The sequence below is a fragment of the Vulpes lagopus genome, chromosome 10 (assembly GCF_018345385.1).
Source record: "Vulpes lagopus strain Blue_001 chromosome 10, ASM1834538v1, whole genome shotgun sequence".
Classification (NCBI taxonomy): Eukaryota; Metazoa; Chordata; class Mammalia; order Carnivora; family Canidae; genus Vulpes; species Vulpes lagopus.
In genome coordinates, this window is record NC_054833.1 from 35,334,273 (window position 1) to 35,355,744 (window position 21,472).

General features: G+C 53.6%; 1 protein-coding gene across 2 annotated transcripts in view; it reads right to left on the reverse strand.

Annotated features, from left to right (window-relative positions):
• PKNOX2 (PBX/knotted 1 homeobox 2) overlaps positions 1–21,472 on the reverse strand; it is a 258,068-nt gene that overhangs the window by 74,008 nt on the left and 162,588 nt on the right. Inside the window, exons 3-5 of one of the 2 annotated variants that reach the window (XM_041771395.1) lie at positions 20,904–21,010; positions 20,165–20,237; positions 2,894–3,002 (exon numbers count right to left, since the gene is read on the reverse strand). In XM_041771395.1, the coding sequence (XP_041627329.1) occupies positions 2,894–2,980 (87 nt within the window). In that variant the 5' untranslated portion in view covers positions 2,981–3,002; positions 20,165–20,237; positions 20,904–21,010. The remainder of the gene's footprint in view (positions 1–2,893; positions 3,003–20,164; positions 20,238–20,903; positions 21,011–21,472) is intronic. The other variant, XM_041771394.1, reaches the window with a different exon arrangement.

Genomic DNA, 21,472 nt, shown 5'->3' on the forward strand with positions numbered 1-21,472 from the left:
ACTGGGTTTTCCGAGGAGGTGATATAGAGATGTGCTCAGCTGTCCAGGCCTTGAGGAAACAAGACCTAAAGGAATAGGAGGAAGCGGGGCATCCTTTCCAGAGGGCCCTGTATAGGAAGCGACTCCCCTGGGTGCTGACCCATGTTCCTATTAGGCCTGGCTTTCCTGAGGACACTGAGTGTTAGAGAGCAGCTGGTTCTTTAGGATAATGAGCATGATGAGGGCAATGGAGCAGGGCTTCCCCTGAGAAGCTCAGCCTCTTGAAAGCATAAAGGGAACAAGGCAGGAGGACGCAAGCAAGTTCCCCAGAAGATGCACACAGAAGACATTCCTACATGGGAGCCAGTCCACCTCAGAGTCTAGCTCTCTCTGGAGAGAACGGCCTTTCCCTATGAGTCAGAGGTCTTTGTTCTGGAGATCTCACCCACCTCCTCCATCCTGCTCATTCCATCTCTGCCCTAACCCCCCATCCTGATCAGTTTCTTCGGGACCCGGGTTGGCCCAGGGAAGGTCCATGGCAATCTAGCCATAGTCTCCTGACCTAGCCAAGGCCACAAGAACCCCAGACTTTGGCTTGGTCACTTTACCGTGGACACTGATTTCCTGTCAGACCCTTGGGTTACAAATAGATGTGTGGTTTCCGCGGGGCAAAGTACTCCTTGGTGTTTTGAGTGTACTTTGCCTGGTGAAGCATGGTGGCTCCTCGGAGAGGAGGGCCTTGGGACAGTCCCTGCCCAGGGCTTCTACTTCAAGGCCCTCGATGGGGAACTTGAGCCTCCCTTCGTCTCCCAGAAGGCTCGAGCAGCTCAGTGGTGGCTTCCGGGGGGCTGAGTGCCCGAGGGCTGTGGCCACACCTCCATCCCCTCCCTCAGCAGCTGGGATGTATTAGTTCCCAGCTGTATGCTGAGAATTAAATTAGGCTCCTGTACTTAACTACACCCGGCTCAGCATTCTTGGACAACAGAGGCCTTGCTGCAGCCCTCCCGCTAATCCCCACCAAACCCAGACTTCTCCCAGCTGCCCCGGCAGGCAAAACAAGGCTTGGGGTGGGCGGGCGGACGGCAGCAGCCACCAGCTGTGCCAGTCCAATGCTCTCTGGACTTTTGGCCCTGCCCTCGTCTGTCCTTGAGCCTTGGGTACCAGGCCTTTGCACTCACCATGTGCTAAATACGGGGAAGTGACCCCATGTCAGGTCCCCACTTCTACTGTTGAGCTAGGAGAGTAGGATCCAGCTACAAGAGAAACGGAACCGGCGTGCCTGCCTCTTTATTGGTACCCCCGGGGTCCCTAACACTGCCTGAGCAGACGAGAGGATGAAGTCTGTATCTACTGATGGAGGAGGAAGCTCGTCCCCCATTGCAGCCCCAAGAGTCCTAGGTCTCCACAGTCTGGGCCTCCTGCACCGCAGGGAAAGGTCCCAATGTAGGGTCGCACCCCCAAAAGCTTTCGCATTGAGGAGCCATGTAAATGCTGCAGTCACTCGTGGAAAGCTACTGATGGGGCAGAGGGTTTGCCGCATAGGAGGCTGGCTGCAGAAAGCCCACAAGGAGCACGGAGTGGACATGCTGGGGCCGGTGTGGGGACAAAAAGACGTGCGCTTGAAGGTTGGGGAATGACACGTGCTTTTGAGTTTTCAGGGGGAGAGGAGTCAGTGGTGGTCCACATGCCAGGCATTCGGTAAAGTGGGGATTTCTGGGGGTGGTGTTGTGAGGGAAATGGATGGATGGAATGGCCACTACATGCTCACACCGGGCTGGGGCTGTCAGGATCCCAGGACCCAACGTGAGCAAGAGCCTGCCCGCCCTGTGTCTGCACATTCATACTCCCCTCACAGCATAGACCCTCCACGTGCTCCCTGAGAACGGCTGAGTGTGAACCGCTATGGAGAAGGGAGGCCGGGCAGGGACGGCTGCAGGTCCCCGGCCCAAGGCAGGCCCTCACTGCACGTTTGCTGAGTGAATAAATGTCCTAGCTGGCTGCAGTGCACATTCTAGATACTCAGTCAACCCTGATAATACAGACTTGAGAGATCGGGGTAGAGAAAATAGGAGAGGGTGATGGAAAGGGTCGGAGAATGCAGGCTTCTGGGACAGCACAGCCACATAGCTAACTCAGAGTCTCCAGAGAACCGGGTGTGGAGAAAGGTGCACATTGGGTGGGTGGGGAGGCACGGGTCCCAAGTGATGGGTCTGAAAGACTGGGGGAGCCCAACCCACAAAAGCAGGCCTCTAAAAGGAGGAAGACGGGGCACAGATGCCACCTTCTCCAGAGGTGCAGCCAGGATGGAGTCTCTGGAGAACTCAGGGAGGGCACTGCTGTGTCCAAGCTGAGGGATGGAAACTGGGAACCAGGTGTTGGGGGGAGAAGTGTTGGACGACCTACAGATACCATCCTGGCCTTTTTCTAGCAAGAAGCCAATAGGATCCTGAGCAGAAGGGTGATTCCAGGAACAGGCAGGTAGGGAAGGACAGGACAGAGGGGCTCCTGTGACCAGTGAGTGGGGGCATCTGGTGCAAAAGAACCTCTCATTAAGAAGTTTCCCCAGATACTCAAAAGAAGACTCGATTTACCTGCACCTGGATCTCCCTGAGGGAGGGGCTGGGTGCATTGGTCGGACACCTGCTCTGAGGGGGAAGCAGGCCAGGGGTGGGGGCAGGACTGGGACTGGGGGCTCCAAACCATGGTCCCAGAAGTTGGTGACAGATAAGCTCAAGTAGGATCTGAACCGGGTTTTACAAATGCAGCAATCCCTCCAGGGGTCTGTGTGGGGCGGCCCTCCAGAGGTGGGGGGGGAGCCCAGGGTACAGCAGAGGCAGGCCTGGCTCTGTCCCGCCCCCGGGGAAGGCCGCCGCGCCCCCTTCCCGTCACCTGTCACCTGGTCAGTCACACTCACCTGCGGGCTGTCCTGGTAGGGTGGGGGAGGGACATTCTGCGTGGCCATCATCGTCAGAGCGGGGGCTGGGGAGGCATGTTGCATCATGGGGTTGATTCACATCGAGGATCTGTGGCAGGAGAAAGGGAGCCGCACCGTTAATAGGCTGTGCGCAGGGGGCCCTGGGGACCGGCCGGCTTGACATTTCTCAGGCTGGGCCACCTAGACTGACGGGACACAGCAAGCGCTGGAGACCCTTCAGGGGAGCAAATGAGAGCTGAGGGGGGGAGGCCTGGGTGGGGAGGGGCTGGCTGAGCATTTTGACTTGAAAGAAACGATATTCAAATCACATGTGAAACGACCTGTCCACCCACAGCCATGCTTTGTTCAGCATCACCAGGGGCCTGGTCTGGGAGGGGGGAAGGGGTAGGGGGCTCGGCCGGTGGCAGCTCAGGGCATTGGCGGCATTCGGGGATCCCACAAGACAGAAGAGTGCTGGCCCCTTCCCAGGCTTCTGGAACGGCCACCTGAGCTCTGGGACGGGGGCCCAAAAACCTCTGTCCCTGCAGGAGGCATCAGGCCCTTCCACTTCCAAGGCCCAGCCCCCTGCACTGGGGTCTGGGGGCCCAGCCCAACCCCTCCCAGGTGTGCTCACCACACCCCCTAGTGGCAGGTGGGGTGCCCCGGGCTGAGGGGTGGAGTTGGCACCTGGGCACCTGGGCACCTGGGCACCTGGGGGGACCAGTGGGTCTTCAGGGAACCTCCAGGCTGGGGTGAGCCTCCCGTCACTTGGCGAGTTTTTCTAGGTGTGTGCTGGAGACTCTGGGCATAGGGATGTAAGTCAGCCTCCTTAGCCTTCGTTCAGTACAGAGGCACAGGCACCTGGGGCCAGAAGGGCAGAGCCAAGTCCACCCCCTCCTACAGGGGGACGAGGCCAAGAGGAAGGATGTGTGCAGGGTGGAGGTGGGGATGGGGGATGCTGCTAGTGAAGCCGGGGTCAGTCCCCAGTGTCCTCCACTGTGCTGCCCCCTGACCCATCACCAGTAAGCCAGCTGCCCCTCCTGAGCCTCAAGCTTTCTTCTTGACCTGGAACGTGGTGCTGTAAGTGGAGACCGCTGGCAATACCCCCCAAGGAAACAGAATGCCCAGAAAGCTGTTGAGCTATACTAGATGCCCTGAAATATTTAGAGCTGGAAACCACAGGCTAGTTGCCTGACCCAGGGCTGTCCGTTGTGGGTCCTGGAAACTCTTTTTTCTTTTTTTTTTTAAAGAAGTTTTTTTTTTTTAATTAATTAATTAATTAATTAATTAATTTATGATAGTCACAGAGAGAGAGAGAGAGGCAGAGACACAGGCAGAGGGAGAAGCAGGCTCCATGCACCGGAAGCCCGACGTGGGATTCGATCCCGGGTCTCCAGGATCGCGCCCTGGGCCAAAGGCAGGCGCCGAACCGCTGCGCCACCCAGGGATCCCGGGTCCTGGAAACTCTTAAGAACCTCAGTGGGGCTAGGGACATGGGTGGAGGGTGCTGATGAGCTAGGTGTGCGCACAGACTCAGGCCCTCCCTCCCCTATCTCTGAGGGCCCGGTGGGGCTCCACCCGCCCCCACCATGCCCTCCCACCCCTTTCCTAGGGTCTTCTGAAATGTTCTGCAGGAATTCTGTGGTAATCTCCGGGTGTTTGGAGCTGCCCAAGGGAAGGGGCTGGTCTCCAGAGCCCTGAGGGGTGTGTGTGTGAGAGAGAGAAAGAGGGAGTGCGGGTGTTGTTTGGTTATTTTTCAGGAAGAAGAGGAAGTAGAAAGCCTAGCCTGACCTCTGTCTCTGAGGCACGACTATGTTCTGACCTTCAGTGCCCAAGCAAAGACACGGGACATATAGGTGTCCATTCAAGGGCTATTTATTGGGTGTCAACTACATGCAAAGAACTGAGCTAGGAGGTGGGAAAGGGTACACGAAGGAGGCAAGATCTTTTTTCCAAGGAGTGTTATCAGTCGGGAAGGTGATGGCCCGGCAGGCAAGAAGAAAGTGAAATGAAGGTTCCAGAAGGGACTGGGTAGGGAGAGAGGGCTTTTGCTGTGATTGCAGGGCATTCCCCTTGGCCTCACTCCTACCTACACCTCGCCTACCCCGGCCTTACTTCAGAGGAGGGGCCACCGGGATGTGTTGGCAACAGAAACACTCAGGGTGTCCCCACCTCATGCACACCTGAGGCACCCAGATCCATGCTTTCTTTCTGCAAAGAGTGTCGGGAGGGAGCCCTTGGGGGAGCTGGTCACTTCAGGCGGGAGAACCAATGCCTGTTTTCGTGGCTGGGTGTTTGGGTGGCGGTAAACATCCAAGGAAGGGTGGAAAGGGTTCCCGAGGACAAAAGAGCATAAAGGCTCCTTGAGATGTCGGAAGAAACTTCCAGAATTAAGACGTTTGAGATACTAAAATGGGTGCGGAGTCTCTTTTGGACCTTGGGCGGGCGTGCGGGGGGAGGGAAGGAAATCGGGCTATTTCAGGGGTGTGTTAGGCTCAGGCTTTCCTGGGACTGCAGCGGATGAGGTGACGCTGGTTGGGGCCTCAGGACAGGCCCTGGGGACCTGTTCCTTGGAGCTCCAGGCTTGGATGCTCCTTGGCAGGGAGAGCCGCTGCGGGGCTGTAGTGCCAGCGGCGTCCAGCAGAGGGCCTGGAGGGCCTTCTCTCCCCTCCTGGGGCCACCCGGTTCCCCTTAACCTCTGCGCTGGGCCTGGGGGTAACCCCATCCCACAGGTGAGAAAGGCAGAGCAGAGGACGCCCTCGGAGGAGGGCCGGGGCTACCAGATTGGGGCATTCTTTTGTTGGCTGTCCAAGGAATGGGAGGTGGGGTCACTTTAGAGTTGCTGTCCCTAGAAATACTTGCGATGGCAGGAGGGCTACGCGGTCTGGAGGCAAGGAGAGGCACATTGCAGCCAGAAGCAAACACCCACCCGCTTGGGCTAAGAGGAGATTTTTTTGTCTCTGGCCTGTCAGGCTGGAGCAGGGGTCAGACCCGCCTCGCCAGAGGACACAAAGAACAATTTTCTGAGGACCCAGATGGCCTTTGCCCCTCCCCGTCCCCCTCTCCGGGGTCACTGCAGGCCACTAGGCCACTAACCCATTGCCCTCTGGGGGCTTCTCCTGCTGGAGAACAGGAGGACTTTTCATCGTTGGTTCTCTGCTCACTCAGGCACAGAAGGTTCTGGTGGGGAGACGCTGGGGGAGACCCCACACCCATCTCTGGAAGCTTGCTCTTCGCTTCACACCACTCCACAGGCCCAGGCACCCCCGTCCTTGGGAACCCCCCCCCCCCGCCTCCAGCTGGCTGGCCTGGGGGCCCGTGGAACCACCCTGGAGAGGAAGGCGGGGATCCAGCTTCTCTTGTCTGAAACTGGGCCCAGTGAGACTCCAGAGCTGCGTGGGGGGAGCTCCCTGCGCAATCACGGGGTGCCTGGGCCTCTTTGGGAGTGCGGAGGGGAGGAGCAGGCCTGGGCTCTGGAAACCCAGCCCGGGGCTTCCAGCATGTGTCAACGGCTCCTGTGCGGAGGCCCCAGGGCTGTTACCAGACACCAGGGCACTCAAGGGGGCACGGCCAAGAGACTACGGATGGAGGACACACGAGGAATGATTTACCGCAGGGAAACCTTCCCAGGGAAGAGAGGCTCAGGTCAAAAGGTTGTTCTTAATGCTGAAAACCTTTACTATATGACAGCTAGGAGAGGGGTGGGGTGGGGGGGACCCTAAGGCAACATTCAACCCGACAATGATACCCAAGAAGTAATCTGTGTCACTGATATTATCAAAAGGAGTCCAGGCTGCCATTTCACAGAGCTCAGGACCCGTGTTGCACGGACTGGGGGTGGGTGAGGGGGCGTAAAAAGACACCCCGTTTTAGGAAGTAGGAATGGGCAGCCCAAGAGCACCGCCTCCCTCTCTCCTCAACTCTTGCGCCCCTCAGCCCTGCAAGGTGAGGCCCTGGGTCTGTAGCCCAAACTCCAGTGTGTTGACAAACAGGCTTAGAAAAAAAAAATAGCAAGCTCGTTAGGAAGGAGCTCATTAGGACTTGTTGACATGAAACCCATTAGGCCAATTAACATTCCATTAACGGCCTGGGGCACCAAGGGGTTAATGCTGCCCGGCAGTAATTGGGCTGGGGTGCTGGGGTTGGGGGCTCAGGGCCTCCAGGATGAGAAACAAAGTCTAATTGGGAACTCTCTGGCCAGCTGGCCCGACAGCATTTGTTCTTGCCCTCTGACCCCAGCTGAGACTACACCGCATCCGGCACCCACTTTGGGAGGGGGGGACGGGACCAGCTCTCCTATGGCCCCTCACAGCTTTGCCTCAGTGCCCCAGACAGGAGACTGGGGGGATGGCGGGCACAGGCCAAGGCGTGGATGGCTTTTCCACCCCGTTGGACTCTGAGAGTCCTGTTTTCTTCGTCCATCCCTGCCCTCACCCCCTTCTGCTCCAGTGTCTCTCCTAGGGCCCAGGCTGGAAAGTCTCCTGGACTCTCCCAGTTATAGGTGTGCCATCGAAGCTTCCAAAAGCTCTTTGGAGAAGCGAGGATCCTGGAGGCCCCAGAACCTGATTCGGCTGAGGAGTGTTGTAGTTTAGGCACAGGGGTGAGGAGAGGGAGCACTGGGTCTTCCATCCTTCCTCCCTTCCCCAGAAAAAGCTACGACACACTGCGGAGGGCCCCCTAGAAGCCCTTGTCTCCTGTCCTCTGACCCCCACCAGCAGTATTTTCATGATTTTCCTCCCCGGGGTACACGTAGAGGCTGTGGAAGTCCCATCCCCTGCCTGGGCCTTAATTTCCTCTTTTGTAAATGCCCTTGATTGAAGCCTTGTGCTGAGGGTCGAAAAGTCTGGATTCCTCATCTAGCCCTGCCACTTCTCGGTGGCCGGGACAAGCCACGTTCCCCTCCTGGACTGCCACCATGAGGGATTTCACCGGAATATTCTGCGGGTCTTTGCCCAGGGTTAGCCCTCCACGTGAGCTTCGTCGAATAGAATGGAAATAGTTGGACTGGAGCTTCATTTCAAAGGCCAGCCAGCTGGCGGGTCTTCTCTTCCTCACTTCCCATTTGGGAGTAAGGGAGGGAGGCCAGAGAGCCAGGAGCCCTCCCCAGCGCACCCAGGTGGTTGGTTACCAGCCCACCCCCCAACCCCAGGCTGGGGGGGCCTCCCAGCAGCTGCCCAGGCCTGGGTTCTGACGTCTAGACAGGTTTGCAGGAGGCTGAAATAACAGAGTGAACTCAGCAGGAAGGGCCAGAAGGCTGCGTTAGTAACCTGGCTGGCTGCAGCTACTCCCCCAGGAGCCGCCGCCTCACCCAGGGCACAATCCGGTCTATTTTCCTTTCAGCCTAGAGCCTCCTCCTAAAGGATGGTCTGGGGCCCGCTTCCTTCCCAGAGGCGGCCTGTAGGTGGCGCCTCGGAGCCCCGCTTTAATTGCATTATATAATATAACCTGTTTACTAAATCATGTAATTCAGTCGCCTTAGGATTTACAGCTTCGGATGTGTATAGAGAATTGGACTTTGAGGCAAATTTAAAAACAAATAAAAATGAGAGGCAGCTGTTGCTGATAGTGTGATATTCATCTTTTGGAAACAAATTCACCCCACTGCTATAAATTATGCCTGGAAAAAAAGTGTTGTTGGTGGGAAGGAGTTGGCTAGGTCTCCTGTGCTGGCAACTCAGAGCGATGAATCTTGAAATAACGGTGTCAACCTGTCACCGATTTCATGTGACTCTGTGGATTTATCTAAAGAAACGCAGGGGTGCGCGCGCGCACACACACACACACACACACACACCCCAGATTTCCTCGCAAAACACGGGAAGGGCTAGGAACCTCGAGCTTTAGAGGAAAGACAGTGGTCACTGTGCCGGGTGTACGGGGTCAGTGCTGGGTGGTGATGGGGTGGGACCAGTGCAGGGATGGTAGAGAGCACAGAGGTGAGGATGTACCTCTGGGCTGGGACGCTGTAAAATGTGACAAGGTCTGGTTGAAGTATTTGCAAGCGATGGAGAAGTGAAGGGTCCTTGGGGAGCGGAGGGGAAGGGGCCAGCCCCCCAGGAGCCCACCAAACGCTGGACCAGGTGCTCTAGGAATCGGGTGGCATGGCTCAGGGGCCCGAGGATTCAGACGACAGGAATGCCGTGGCCTAGCTGATGCTGCTTTGACCCATCTCTCTGACCTTGGGTGTTGGGGGCAAATGGAAGGCCTCTAGTTTGATAAGAGCAGGCTCAGAGTGGGGTGGGGGAGCCAGGCAGGTAACTATGTCACTGAAGGAAGCACAGGTGGAAGGGGACCCAAGCAGGCTTTGCACTCAGGATCAGACCTCTGCTCACTCCTGTGCTGAGGGCTGGCTGGTAAAGGTCCAAAGTTAGCCACGGCTCCACCATTACCCAGGTCCCCGGGGACACTGCACCTGGCACAGGGCCCAAGTCATTGCAGAATGCCCCAGCCCTTCCCTGCTGCTCCTGTGGTTCCTGCTTGGACCTCTCAATAGGTCTCTACTGATTTCAGCAAAGATAGCAGGCAACTCAGACTCCCTGGCCACCCACAGCCCTCTGAACTAATTGTCATTTGCCACCTTTCTGAGAAGCCTACTTGGGTGTTGGTGCCAGGTCATGCCCTATTATTATGGTGCTGGTCTCCAGGGAACAGAGTGGAGACGGAGCAGAAGCCAGCGTGAGCTTTAACTGGGATTGCTGTCTTCTGACTCCCTGAGAGACGTGAAAACAGCTCTGTCCCCACCCTTCTCTCCTCCTTCAGCCCTTAACTGCCACGCAGAGCAAATGGTCTTTGGAAGGTATACGAGCCTTCTGTGAGGTCAGAGAAGCCAGAGACCCTCCTGCTTCCCATACCAGGAGTATAGTCTCCTCCAAATGGCCACGGTCCTCCTTCCAAGGGCCTCTACTCCTCTCCTTTCCCCACTCCCAAAGACCACTTTCGGTGTGGTCTTTATCTGGAATCCCAGTATGTCTCCCATATGCATGGCTGGGTCAACAGAGCATCTATGCACTTACTGACCCCAGTCTAGAGACCCCGTTCTGGGAAGCGGGGGTGGTTATCATCCACCCTGGACCCCTCTGTGCACACAGTTTAGGCAGGGGATGCTCAGTGGTTACAGAAGGCAGAGGACTGGACTCCGTCCTGGCTGTGAGTGGGCCTGCTGGCAGTCACGGACCCACATCACCCCCTGAACAGATTTCCCAGAGAGGAGCCCCCCTCTTGCTTCCTGCCATGCCTCTCTGATCATTGGGGTTCCAAGAACTTCAGCGCCCAGACTTTGGGCACATCAGGGCTGCTGCTTTGCCCCTTGACGCCCCTAGTTTAGCTATTTTGCAATTTGGCTTCAAGCATGTGGACCAGGGTCAGAGTTAGGAGAGGAACTCATGCTCTGCACCATCCCTCTTTCCTGCCTCTCTCTACTTCCCGACACCAGGGCCAGAAAGTGACAGAGCAGTCACTCGCCTCCCTGCCTGGCCTGTCACACCTTTCCCGGCTTCAAAAAGCTGCTGATATATTTTACAAACTGAAACAGCAATTTAATTCCCCCTGATAGCAGCAATTGTCCATTAGATCTTCCTACCGAGGAGCTTTAACAATAATTCCTTTCATCCGACTGCTTGCTTCTTCTTGATCTGAGAATCAATCCCATAAATAGCAGGCAAGAGTTTTCACATTACTCTCCCCCTCCAGCTTTTAGCATTTTGATGAAGATTCTCATCTCCTCTTAAAGCACTTCACAACTTGGCAATTTTTCCCCCTTTGGTTCCTTTAAACAAAATAAAACAAAAAACAGAAAGTGGTGGGGGGAGCGTGCTACTTCTCAGGGTAAGTGCAGCCCTTGCATGTGTCTCACAGGTAAGTGCCTTGCACCTTTGCCTGCGCAGAGGCAGGGGATTGGCAGCAATGACCTCCAATGGCTACCTCCTGACAGCTCAAAGTGGGTGCTACTCTGCCCCAGAGGGGCACCATGATAGGTTCCTAACCACCCACAGTTGGGTCCGGCTTTTGTCGGTGATGCTCGACTCAGAGTATTTTTCCCTTTCCAGAAAGTCTGTCCCTTTGGTGCCACATCTCAGGAGTGGAGGCCGGGAGGCCGTGCTACTGCCCTGGGGTGGGGTCCTCTCCCTGGACCTGTGGCCAAGGTCCCACCCAGCACTAAGGCAACTCTCCCAACCTAGAGCTGGGAGTCTGCTCTCTCTCATTGCCAGCCCCAAATAGCACAGGCAGGAGAGGTGGGGAGGAACAGGGAAAGGAGGGAGCTAGAGACCTTTCATTCAATTGTTTCTCTTTTCTTTTAAACCTGCAGGCAGTCCCAGCGATCAGGGGCAGAGGAGAACCGTCTAGTTCTTCCGAGGGTACGGTGAGGGCGGTGAGGGTGGATTGCCAGGGCACCTGGGAGCCCCAGCCGCTCCCTCAAGACAGCGTCACGTGCTTTCTTGTCTGCACACACACACACACACACACACAGAGAAACAAATCTAAAAATGAACCCAGGGACCGAAATCCCCCTCGACAAACCTGATTCCCAGGTTTATTATTATTTGTCAAGAGCTGACGGCAGCCGCTGCTCGGGAACGGAGCTGAGAAAACAACACAGGCTAGGCCCCTGAGGCTCACAACTCAGCAGAGACAGAGGAACAGCTCGGATGCCGGGGAGCCCAGATGGAAGGAGGGCTTCTGTTCTGGAAGGAGCCAGGCAGCCACCTCCCTGCTGCCCTGTCTGCCTCCCTCCCTTTTGGAAATCCAGCCGAGCCCCCTCTCTCCTGTACGGCCACACCAAGTCCTCTGGCTGGATGATGCCTGGTTCTCTAAAATTGCCTCCAGAAAAAAATGGTCAGGAGTCACGGTTGTTGAAGCAAGTGGCTCTCTGGGCTGAGTTTATCATGGAAAAGCCACTCATCCTGGTACATCCTCACCCAGCTAATGGGTGTCCTTCCTCCCGAGGCCTTTGCGGTGGCCCAGGCAAGCTTGTGAGGAACGGGCAGAGTCAGGCCCCAAGGTCAGTTCAGGGAGCCTTGGTCCTCATGGCTGTTTGGAGGCAGGGACACTGGCTCTGTGTTCCTCACCTGTTGGGAAAGGGAGCCCCAGGGAAAGGAGGATGGTGGCTGCCACATGCGAAAAATTGATGCTGGGCAGCGGGCCCACTCATGGGACTCAAGGCCCAGCTGAACAGACACAGCCCCCATCACCTTAGGAAAGTTTTCCTCCCTGCTTTTTGCTGTCCTTCTCCTCTGCCATCTAAGTCCCTGTAGGGGACACCACTCTGGTGTCCTTTCCTTCATCCACATTTTGCTCAAAACTCTACTCTTCCATGAAGCAGAGTAGAGCACAGAAGCTTGAAGATCACTACCCGTGTTTCTATGTTACAGGAGGTCTGCTTTCCATCCACGCGTCCCGTCTCGCCCATTGAACCCTGTGCCCCCCGGCACACAAGGATCATGGCTTTTCCTTGGGTTTCCTTTCTAGGGGGCAGAAATCCTAGGCCACATGATTTCTACAAGCTCTATATCCTTACAGGGCGTGAATATATACACAGTTACAGTTTAATTTCTTGGGCTTACTGTTACAATGTAAAACAAACAGACAAATCTGGAAAATATAGCTCTTTGAGTCCCAGCAGTCATTCACACCTCAGTGAGAAGGAGTTTGTTTCCCCGGAGCAAATTTTGATAGGGGTGAGATGGTAAATGGAATTGATAACAGCTGCTATTTATCAAGCTTTCCCCACGCCCAGGGCATGAGGCTTATCTATGTGATGCAGATAACCTTGTGTATTCCCACCCCCCCATCCCGCCACTGCATGGTGAAGGCAAGAGGCTGTGCCCATTCATGGATGTGAAAACTGTGGTTCAACGAGGTTGAGGAGGTTTTCCAATGTGATACAAGGTCTGCTTGCAGAGTCTGCATGTTTAACCTAGAAGTCTCAGGGTAGAGGTGGGGAACACCAGAGGAGGAGTGAGCTCCCCAGAAGTTGGGGGAAGTACAGAAGAGGGAAGGGTGAATGTGGAAACGAGCTACCAACAGAGTCGGGCCATCCCGTACCGGCTGTCCTTTAACGTTCACATGCCCTGGATTTCTGTGGATTATAGCAATCCACCTAAAGGTCTCCCGGCTGCCAAATCTGGGCACCCGTACCCCCCGTAAATGCTCACGGTCTTGGCACCTTTGGATAGTGGCACCGCTTCGGGAGCAGCCTGCTTCTGCCAGCCCCGTCACCCTCGGACTGCAGCGTGGGCACACATTTTATTTAAAGATTTCACTGCATTCTGCTCTTCTCATTTCACAAAAATGAGTGGAAGATGGAAAGCTGGAAGTGCTGATCCCAGGGATAAGAAGTAGGGGTCTCATAAACATAATACCGCTGAGACAAAGATGGAAAACATCAAGCGTGCTGAAAGAGGCAAATCTTGAGTTTCCATCGTAGACTCCCTGGACTGTGGGCTCAATTATAAAGGGGAGGAACAGAATTAAAGAATGCACGCGAAATGACAGAAATCCGCGGTGGAAACCTGCATGTGGGGGGCGACGCGTAATTGGGAATTCGATTGTGTGTTCGAGCCGCCTGGGTGGGAGTGGAAGTCTGGGGACCCGTGCTGTGCCAACACGGGGCCAGCCAGGGCCCTGACCCCACACTCTGTGGCGCTGGGGCCAGGGCTCTGACTCACATCTCCTTCCCGTCAGCTCGGGTGCAGGGTCCCACTGTGGTCCAGGTGAGAGTCACCAGGGGCGGGGTGCGCCGGAAGGGAGCGTGCAGCCGGCAGCCCGTCTGCTCCCTGTGGCTGTATCCGCTTGGACTTCTTTCCCCACCCCGCCCCTGGTTTTCCAGGGACCACCCACAGCTGCAAAGAAGTCCCTGTTCTGGAGGGAAGTAGGCCCATGACTCACAGGCTAAGAGGCACCTGGCTCTATCTCTGGAAAGCCTGTCCAGTTGAGCAGTATGGGCTTTTTCAAGTTGGGGCTGCCCTGCCGTAGGGGGCATCTCACTCTTCGTCATATCTCCCTGAGTTCTAGCCTTATCCCCCTGCAGAAGTCCCTTCCTGCTCACCCTCCTTTCAGTCTTCTTCCTCTCCTGGCCCAGATGGATTCTGGGCAGCAGTCTGAACAGGTGACGGGTGAGGACATCTCTGCAGGCCAGCAGCGGGGTTGGTACCCACAGCCTCCCGGACAGGCAGCTGAACACAAGTGCAGAGGACCAGAGCTGTGTTCTACTTCCCACCGGCTCCTGCCTGCCCCCTGCCAAGCCCCAGCCCCTTCAAACTCCAGCCTTAGGAGGGGTCTGCAGTTCTCTGGCTTCTCATAGGGAAACTTTTAGTCATCTGCTGGCTCTTTCTGCTGCACTCAGGCACCCAGGAGAAGTGTTTCATATTAGCAGCAGAATCTTTGATTCCTAGAAGCTTGTCTGAAAATTAGAACTCACCTCAAACCTTAATCCTGCCCTTTGCAATGCCAACTCATGTTCCATCATAGTGCTTTCAGGGGCTAGAAAGAGTCCTGCCTTCAGTACAGATTCATGGTGGGCTCAAAGGTCAAAATTGTGCCCCTACTTTCCCCTCTTCTCTCTCTAGTAAGAGGGGACTCCACTTCTCATGGCAGGGCAAGGGCCAGGGGATGGAAGAAGAGAGAAGACAGTGGTTTGTGGCTCTTGGGGACCAATTAGGATGCTCTGACTTAAAACAGAGAATGATCTTCTGGGATCTGAGCCCTTGTTAATCTGGATCTTCCAGTGTCTGGCCCTCTCAGGGAAAAGGAGCGAAGCGTCTTGGCTCCCAGATCTAGAGCTTCTGTCCAGAGCAGGTTGGTCTGGGCAGTCAGGGGAGCTGTGTGTGAGCTGTCTGCTCCCAGAGCCAGTCTCTGGGGTGGGGAAGAGAAGCAAGTGGGAATTCTCATCCAAGATGCCTCCCCCAGGGCACAAGGTAGCCTAAGGCTGGGGCAGATCCGAGCTATCCAAGCCCTCTAATCTTTCTTCTCTTTTTAGGGCCTGGCTGTCTCAGGTCAGAGCATCTGCTGTGCAGCATTGCAGAGGGAAGTCTGGTGTCTCTTTGTCCTGGAATTCATAAAAGTGAAAAAAAAAAAAAGATCTCACTTAATGAGATACTTGCCATGGTCAGGGATTATTTCACTAACGGGAGCTTTGTGTGGAGGTGAGCTGAAAAGGTGTAGGGAATAGGGAGATGAAGAGGAAAGGAGGCCCATTTAAGAATGATCTGGAAGGTCAAGGGGTCCCCAAGGGGGACAGGCTGCAGCTGCTGAACAGATGAAAGGTTCAGGGAAACGTCTGTAGCGGGAGGCTGACCTACTGCCTGACCTCTGCCTTCCCCTCACTTCTCACTCTGCACCTTCTTCCCCAATTCCAGGGGCTTCTAGGTCTCAAGGCTCCAGGGAGATTGCCAGAGTGGCAGGGTTGTAGCACCCTTAGTGGTCATGAGGTCTGACCTCTCTGTTCAAATGAGAAAACTTGTCTAAGTCCATGCAGCGAGTTGAAAATAGGGACCTGACTAGAATCCAGGTCCCAAGAAACACATCTGATAAGCATTTACTGAGCACCTACTACGCACCAGGCTCTGTGTTGGGCAGTGGAGGTGCCAGGAGGAAACAGAGACAATGGAGCAGGATAAACGAAGAAATAACGAAATGATGATATCCCTGAGCTGAAGCAAGACCGCTGATTTCAGATTGAAAGTGGTCCCAGGGCCTGGGCAGGAGTAACGAAAAAAAAGAAAGAAAGGAGCAAACAAAATGTCAAGCCTCAGCACACGGTGGTGATGTTTTCGAACTTACAAAGGAAAAGTAAACCAGAAGTTTTCATGAATTCTTATTGCAAGATCGGAAATACAAGATGGGAGAATAACGTCTTCAAAACCTAAGAGAAGGAGTTTTTTTTTTTTTTTTTTTTTTTTTTAGATTTTATTTATGTATTGGACAGGGGGAGAGAGAGAGAGCGAGAGAGAGCGAGCGCACAAGCAAGGGGAGCAGCAGCAGATGGAGAGGGAGAAGCAGGCTCTCCACGGAGCAGGGAGCCCGATGTGGCCTCCATCCCAGGGCCCTGGGATCATGACCTGAGCTGAAGGCAGCCGCTTAACTGACTGAGCCCCCCAGGCGCCCTGAGCAAAAGGCTTTTTAAATATGGGATTCTGAGCTGTATCGGAATATCAATCAAGTTCAAAGGCGAAATGCAATCTGTTTTGGATGCATAAGACCTCAGAGTTTATTTCCCACCCATCAATATCAGAAATCATTAGAGGTGGTATCCTCTAATGATTAGAGGAGGAATCCGAGCAAGAGGACTGCATCCACACAAGACCGCGGGGCAGCCTGGTGTGTCCCCGAGGGAGGGTGAGAGCTGGAGGGGAATGGGGGCAGGCGGTTACCGCCAGGGGCTCTCAGATTCTCCTGCAGTGGCCACGTGGTAATGACAGACGGCTCCATTTCCTTTTCCCGGTCAAATCACACTATTTAGTTCTGTGGTTGGATAATATTTCTTTTTTTTTTTTTTTTAAGACTTTATTTATTCAAGAGAGACACACACACACAGAGAAGAGAGGCAGAGACACAGGCAGAGGGAGAAGCAGGCTCTGGTGGGGGAGCCTTACGGATCACTCCCTGGGCTGAAGGCAGATGCTCAACCACTGAACCACCCAGGTGTCTTGGTCGGATAATATTTCCATCTTACAATCAACCTATAGTTGGAATGCAGAGGGAACTATAGTGATAGGGCTGTAAATCTTCTAAATCTTTAAAACAAATCTTCTAAGTCTATAAAACTACTATTATACTCAATAAATATGAGTGAATTCTATATAATGCTATGCACTATATAATATTTACCATGTAATATACATACACACTGTATTCTATATGATACCATATATAAACATATAGTGTCAGGTACGGTTTAATAAAAATTATCCAACTGATCCAAATTGGAAGGGGAGAATGTGTGCCAATTTTCCTGGCTTTCATGGCAGGGGGTGAATAGATAAAGACGTGAATTAAGAAAGAGGGACTAATGTATATTATATGACATTATAAACACTAGCCACCAAATAACTAAAATTGCAGGCTATTCATTGTAGTTGACTTTGGGTCATTTGGACCTTGTGGATAGAGGTGGGGAAGGAAGGGACCCTTTTAATTTTTTATTTTTTTAATTTATCATTTATTTTTGAGAGAGAGAAAGAAGGCATGAGCAAGGTGAGGGGCAGAGGGAGAAGCAGACACCCCACTGAGTAGCGACACACCCCCCGCCCCCTAAGGATCCTGGGATCATGACCTGAGCAAAGGCACACACTTAACTGGCTGAGCCACCCAGGTACCCCAGGCCCTTTTTATTTTATTTCATTTCTTTTTCATTGCTTTTTCCTCATGTACGTACTTTACTTCTCATTTTAAAAATACCTCAAATAAATAATGAAACATCCACAGAAGAGAATACTACACAGCAGTTAAAAATAACAGAGCCAAGCTATTTATTTTGACCTGGAAAGCTGCCCACTATACAGCCTAGGTTAAAAAAAGCAAGGTTTTAGAAAAGTATTTAAAACATAATACCTAAGCACCCGAGCCAATAAGATGTAGTCCCTCTCTGTGTTCCCTGCCCTAGGCCAAGGGGCCTGCTTTCGGAAGGCTTCCTTGTCTCAGATTTTTATAAGATGCATCTCTGGTTTTGCCCCAGGAAAGAGTTATTTTATGTATGTTTCAAGGGACAAATGTATGTTTTTTTGACAATACGTGATCAATCCCAAGACTGGCCATGCTGAAGCTGCTCAGGAGATGAAAGCCTTACACGCCAGGAACCAGCCGGGAGGAAGCTGCCAGAGAAGAAGCATCGGAGCCTTACGGATGTCAAGACTGAAAGGCACCTGAGAGCTCCTGGCCCACCTCCTCATTTCACAGATAAAGGACACAGGTGGGGCCCGATGAAAGGTCACTCCGTTGAAGTCGTGTCCAAAGAAGAGAACTGGGCTGTTGGAAGCCAGAGTCGGGAGCCAGCCAGGGAGAAGTGGAAGGCTGGAAGGGAGGCCTCAAGCCCAGGCTCTGCTGAGAATCCTACAGGGAGATGGCGGGGGTGCATGTGAGGGGGTATGGGTGCCCTTCAGGAGATGTTCAGGGTGCAGATGGCTTGACTTGGACGGGAGACCCGGCCAAGTCAGACCAGATCGCCCTTCCTTAGTGTCGCGGTGGCTGGAAAGGTGACAGGAGGAAGTGTGCTGGGGCTCCTCTGTGAAGCTCGGTGAGATGCTGAGCTTGATGGGACATCTACGGGGCGCCAGCCTGCAAGCCGCTGGGTGAGGTGCTTTCTAGTACATTATCTCATTTAATCCTCAAAGAAGCCTTCTACGATGATCCCAATCACATAAAGACAGTGAGTGTCAGAAGACTTAAGTTAATTAACTTGCCCCAAATCTCACAGCCAACAAATAGCAGAGCTAGAATTTGAGTCTGGGTGTGTCCAGTTCCAAAGTCCCAGCCCAAGGGATCAGAGGACTTCATGAAATATGTGTTGGTCAATTATAAGTCCTTCCCAAACTGCGGTACACCTACTCGGGTTCCCTTGCCGAGCCCTGCATATGTCATCAGTCCCTTCACCTGATCCATGAAGGTCCGGTGCCTGGGGACTAGGATTTACGTTTGCCCAGGAGGGCTCACAAAATTCCCACCTCGGAGGGTCTAGATCAGCAGTGGAGGCTCCTTTTCTCCCAGCTCTGACCGTCAACTCCAAGGACATAGTCTTGCTGTGTCAGGGCGGGGATGAGGTGGGCTGGGGCCGAGTATGAGTGTGGGGAGAGGAGGGATGCTGGAGTCCCAAATTCTAGGTTTCTAGGTGGGTGCTCAGCTCCACCCCTGTCCTCCACCAGCCTCAAGGGCACACTGAGTTTCCAGCGGCCCGCAGATTCTGTCCCTGGCCTCTCCCTTGTGTCTCCCTGGGTCCCTCTGCCTCCATCGAGCCTCTGACTTCAGGGGGAGGCAGGCAAGCCCAGGAGGGTATGGCAGTTAGGGTTTGTCGTTGACACGTGGAGATCATTAACGGGGCTTATTTTTAAATTGTAATTGCAAAATGTAAATGCTCCCCAAACTGATGTGTAATTGCTACCCCCTCCGCCCCAGCCCTTCCCCTCTGGTGCCAGCTTTGCAAGGAGAGAATTAGAAAATAAAAAGGGGGTGGATTATGTAAGCAAAACGATTTTAAAAAAAGAGAGCGAGAGAGCTAAGAATTTAAGTGAGACAGCTGGCGGCTCCTCTGATTGCCACACTTCCAGCATTAGCTGCAAAAATTGTCCTTGCCGACTGCACCAACCCAAGCAACGGTGTCAACTGCATTTAGTCCCCGGAACAGACCAGGCTGGGCCTCAGCAAGAGAGTCTGGTGGGCAGTGTGTGTGGGGGGGGGGCGGGGGGGGGAGAATGAGGGGGAGGTCAGGGGGTGCATTGTGAGGTCGCCTCTCTGCCATCCATGCAAACTTTCCATTCCATGGCAAGACGCAACCCGCCACAGGCATGAGCAGTCCCTCAACCCATTTCCATCCTTCCCTTGATTCTAGCACGTAAGGAGGGCAGGGCTGCCTCCATTCTCCCAGGCATGCCCTGGCCTGTTTGGACTCCGGCATCTGCAGCCTCCACGTGGAGACAAACAGGACTCTACCGAGTTGCTCAGTGAGAAGTAGCTAAGTGGAATGGCCAGTCCCAGAGAAAGCCACTGGACTTGGCAACAACACCCGTCCACACTGGTTCACCAGTAGTCTCTAACCCTGTCCCCTTTTTCTCTTTCTTTTTCTTTAACATCTCCCCATCTTCTTTAAGCCATAACTATCTCCTGCAGTGGTTTCCCTTGACATTGCTGGGCACGCAGACTCCGAAGGGTGTTGAAAAGATGGTCAACACGTCCCTGAAATGGGCATTGCCAAACCCACACTTAGCATGAAGACTTGAGCCCCCTACATAGGCCTTTTTCTCTGGTCTATACCTCTCGGAGCTTCAGCATGCTGCCCATCCCTTAAGGCACCTACAACACAGAGCTCCCCAAATGGCCAGAGGCCATAGGAACCAGGACAAGCACTGTGGGCTGTTCTGCCCATGTGATCCTCTGGAATATCTGTGGCCTTGCTAACTTGGGGAGCTGGCCCCAGCAACATTCGCCTCTCTGGCTCACTGTCTCCCTCTCCCTCTCTCCAGGGAAACCAGCTTTTGTGAGGAATTGGGTGATGATTCCTGCCCCCCAAATGAAAGCTGATGAACTGTAAGATCATGGCAGCCCTGGGACAGCAGGGGAACTTACAAAGTCCTGGGCAGTGTCCTTTGGAGTTGGGGCCCAATCTCACCACAACAGATCCAGCCCTTATCATGGCATACTGGAAAGAAAAAAGGGTTGTTTTGGATAACTGGATTTCTAAATCCCTGCCTATACTGATACTTATGTCTTTGAGATCATGAAGTTACTTAAGGGGATTTAAAAAAACCCTATCTGATAAGAGGATTAAAGGAGATTCTCCATTCAACATGTCTTATACATCCTAGAGAACTATTTCTCAGAGTTCATCAGAAACACCTGGGATGCAGTTTCTTCTGTGTTCATCAAAAACACTTGGGGTGCGGACTCCCGGTCTTAACCTCGGCTTAGAAAATCAGATGCTCTGGTGTGAGGTCCAGGTGGTACATTTTAACAAAGACCCCTACGTGATTCTTAGATGATAGTGCTTGCTCCAGAAGGTTATACAAATGTCAGTATCATTGTGGATGTAAGCAACAGCCCATCCATCTGCATCGACAGCACTTTATTGTTCCCAGACTATGCACAAGAAGAGAGGTACAAGGGACAAGGTATGGCTCTGGCCCTGCCCTGAAGGAGCTAAGGAGGAAAGACATGAAAAAAAAAATAATTTGGTGTTGCGAGTTCCAAGGTTGTGTATGCTAAGTGCCAGCTAATGGGATAGGTTGCTTCTCAAGGTTTTCAGAAGAAAAGATCATCTTCCTGGAAGGCTTAACTATGTGTTTAGGGATGGAGAAGCATTTCTTACTGTTCGGGTGATCCTGGCGGACTCGAGGATGGCCCTCAGGAGACTCACTCCTTCTTCTCACTCCCAGCTGGGCCAGAAATTCTTCCTGTCAGCTAGTGCCAAAGCACCTGTAAAAAAAAAAAAAAGGGGGCAGAGTGGCTCTCAGAAGGGGTTAGAGGCCCTGGGTGATCAGAGAACATGGGGGCACCTGCTATGGCTATGAGGGATACACTCTATCTTCTCCCTGGACCTCCCTGCCATATGTACCAGGCTAGTCTCTCCCCAAGGTATAGTGGCTCAGGCCCACCGAGCCACTGTACAGCCCAAATCCTTGCCTTAGTTGCAAGTGCCCTGTCCTCACCTGGCTGGTTTCCTTTTTTTTTTTTTTTTTTTTGGTATACCTTTTTATTGGAGTTCGATTTGCCAACATATAGCATAACACCTCAAGTGCCCCTCCCCCCAGCTGGTTTCCTGATATCAGTTGTCCATGTGGCCCTCTCTCCCCCAAAGTGTGGGCAGGTGCCTGAGTGATTCTGGGCCCTGGGGAGGGCGGAGCAGCTGGCTTCTTCTTCTTCTTTTTTAGAGATTTT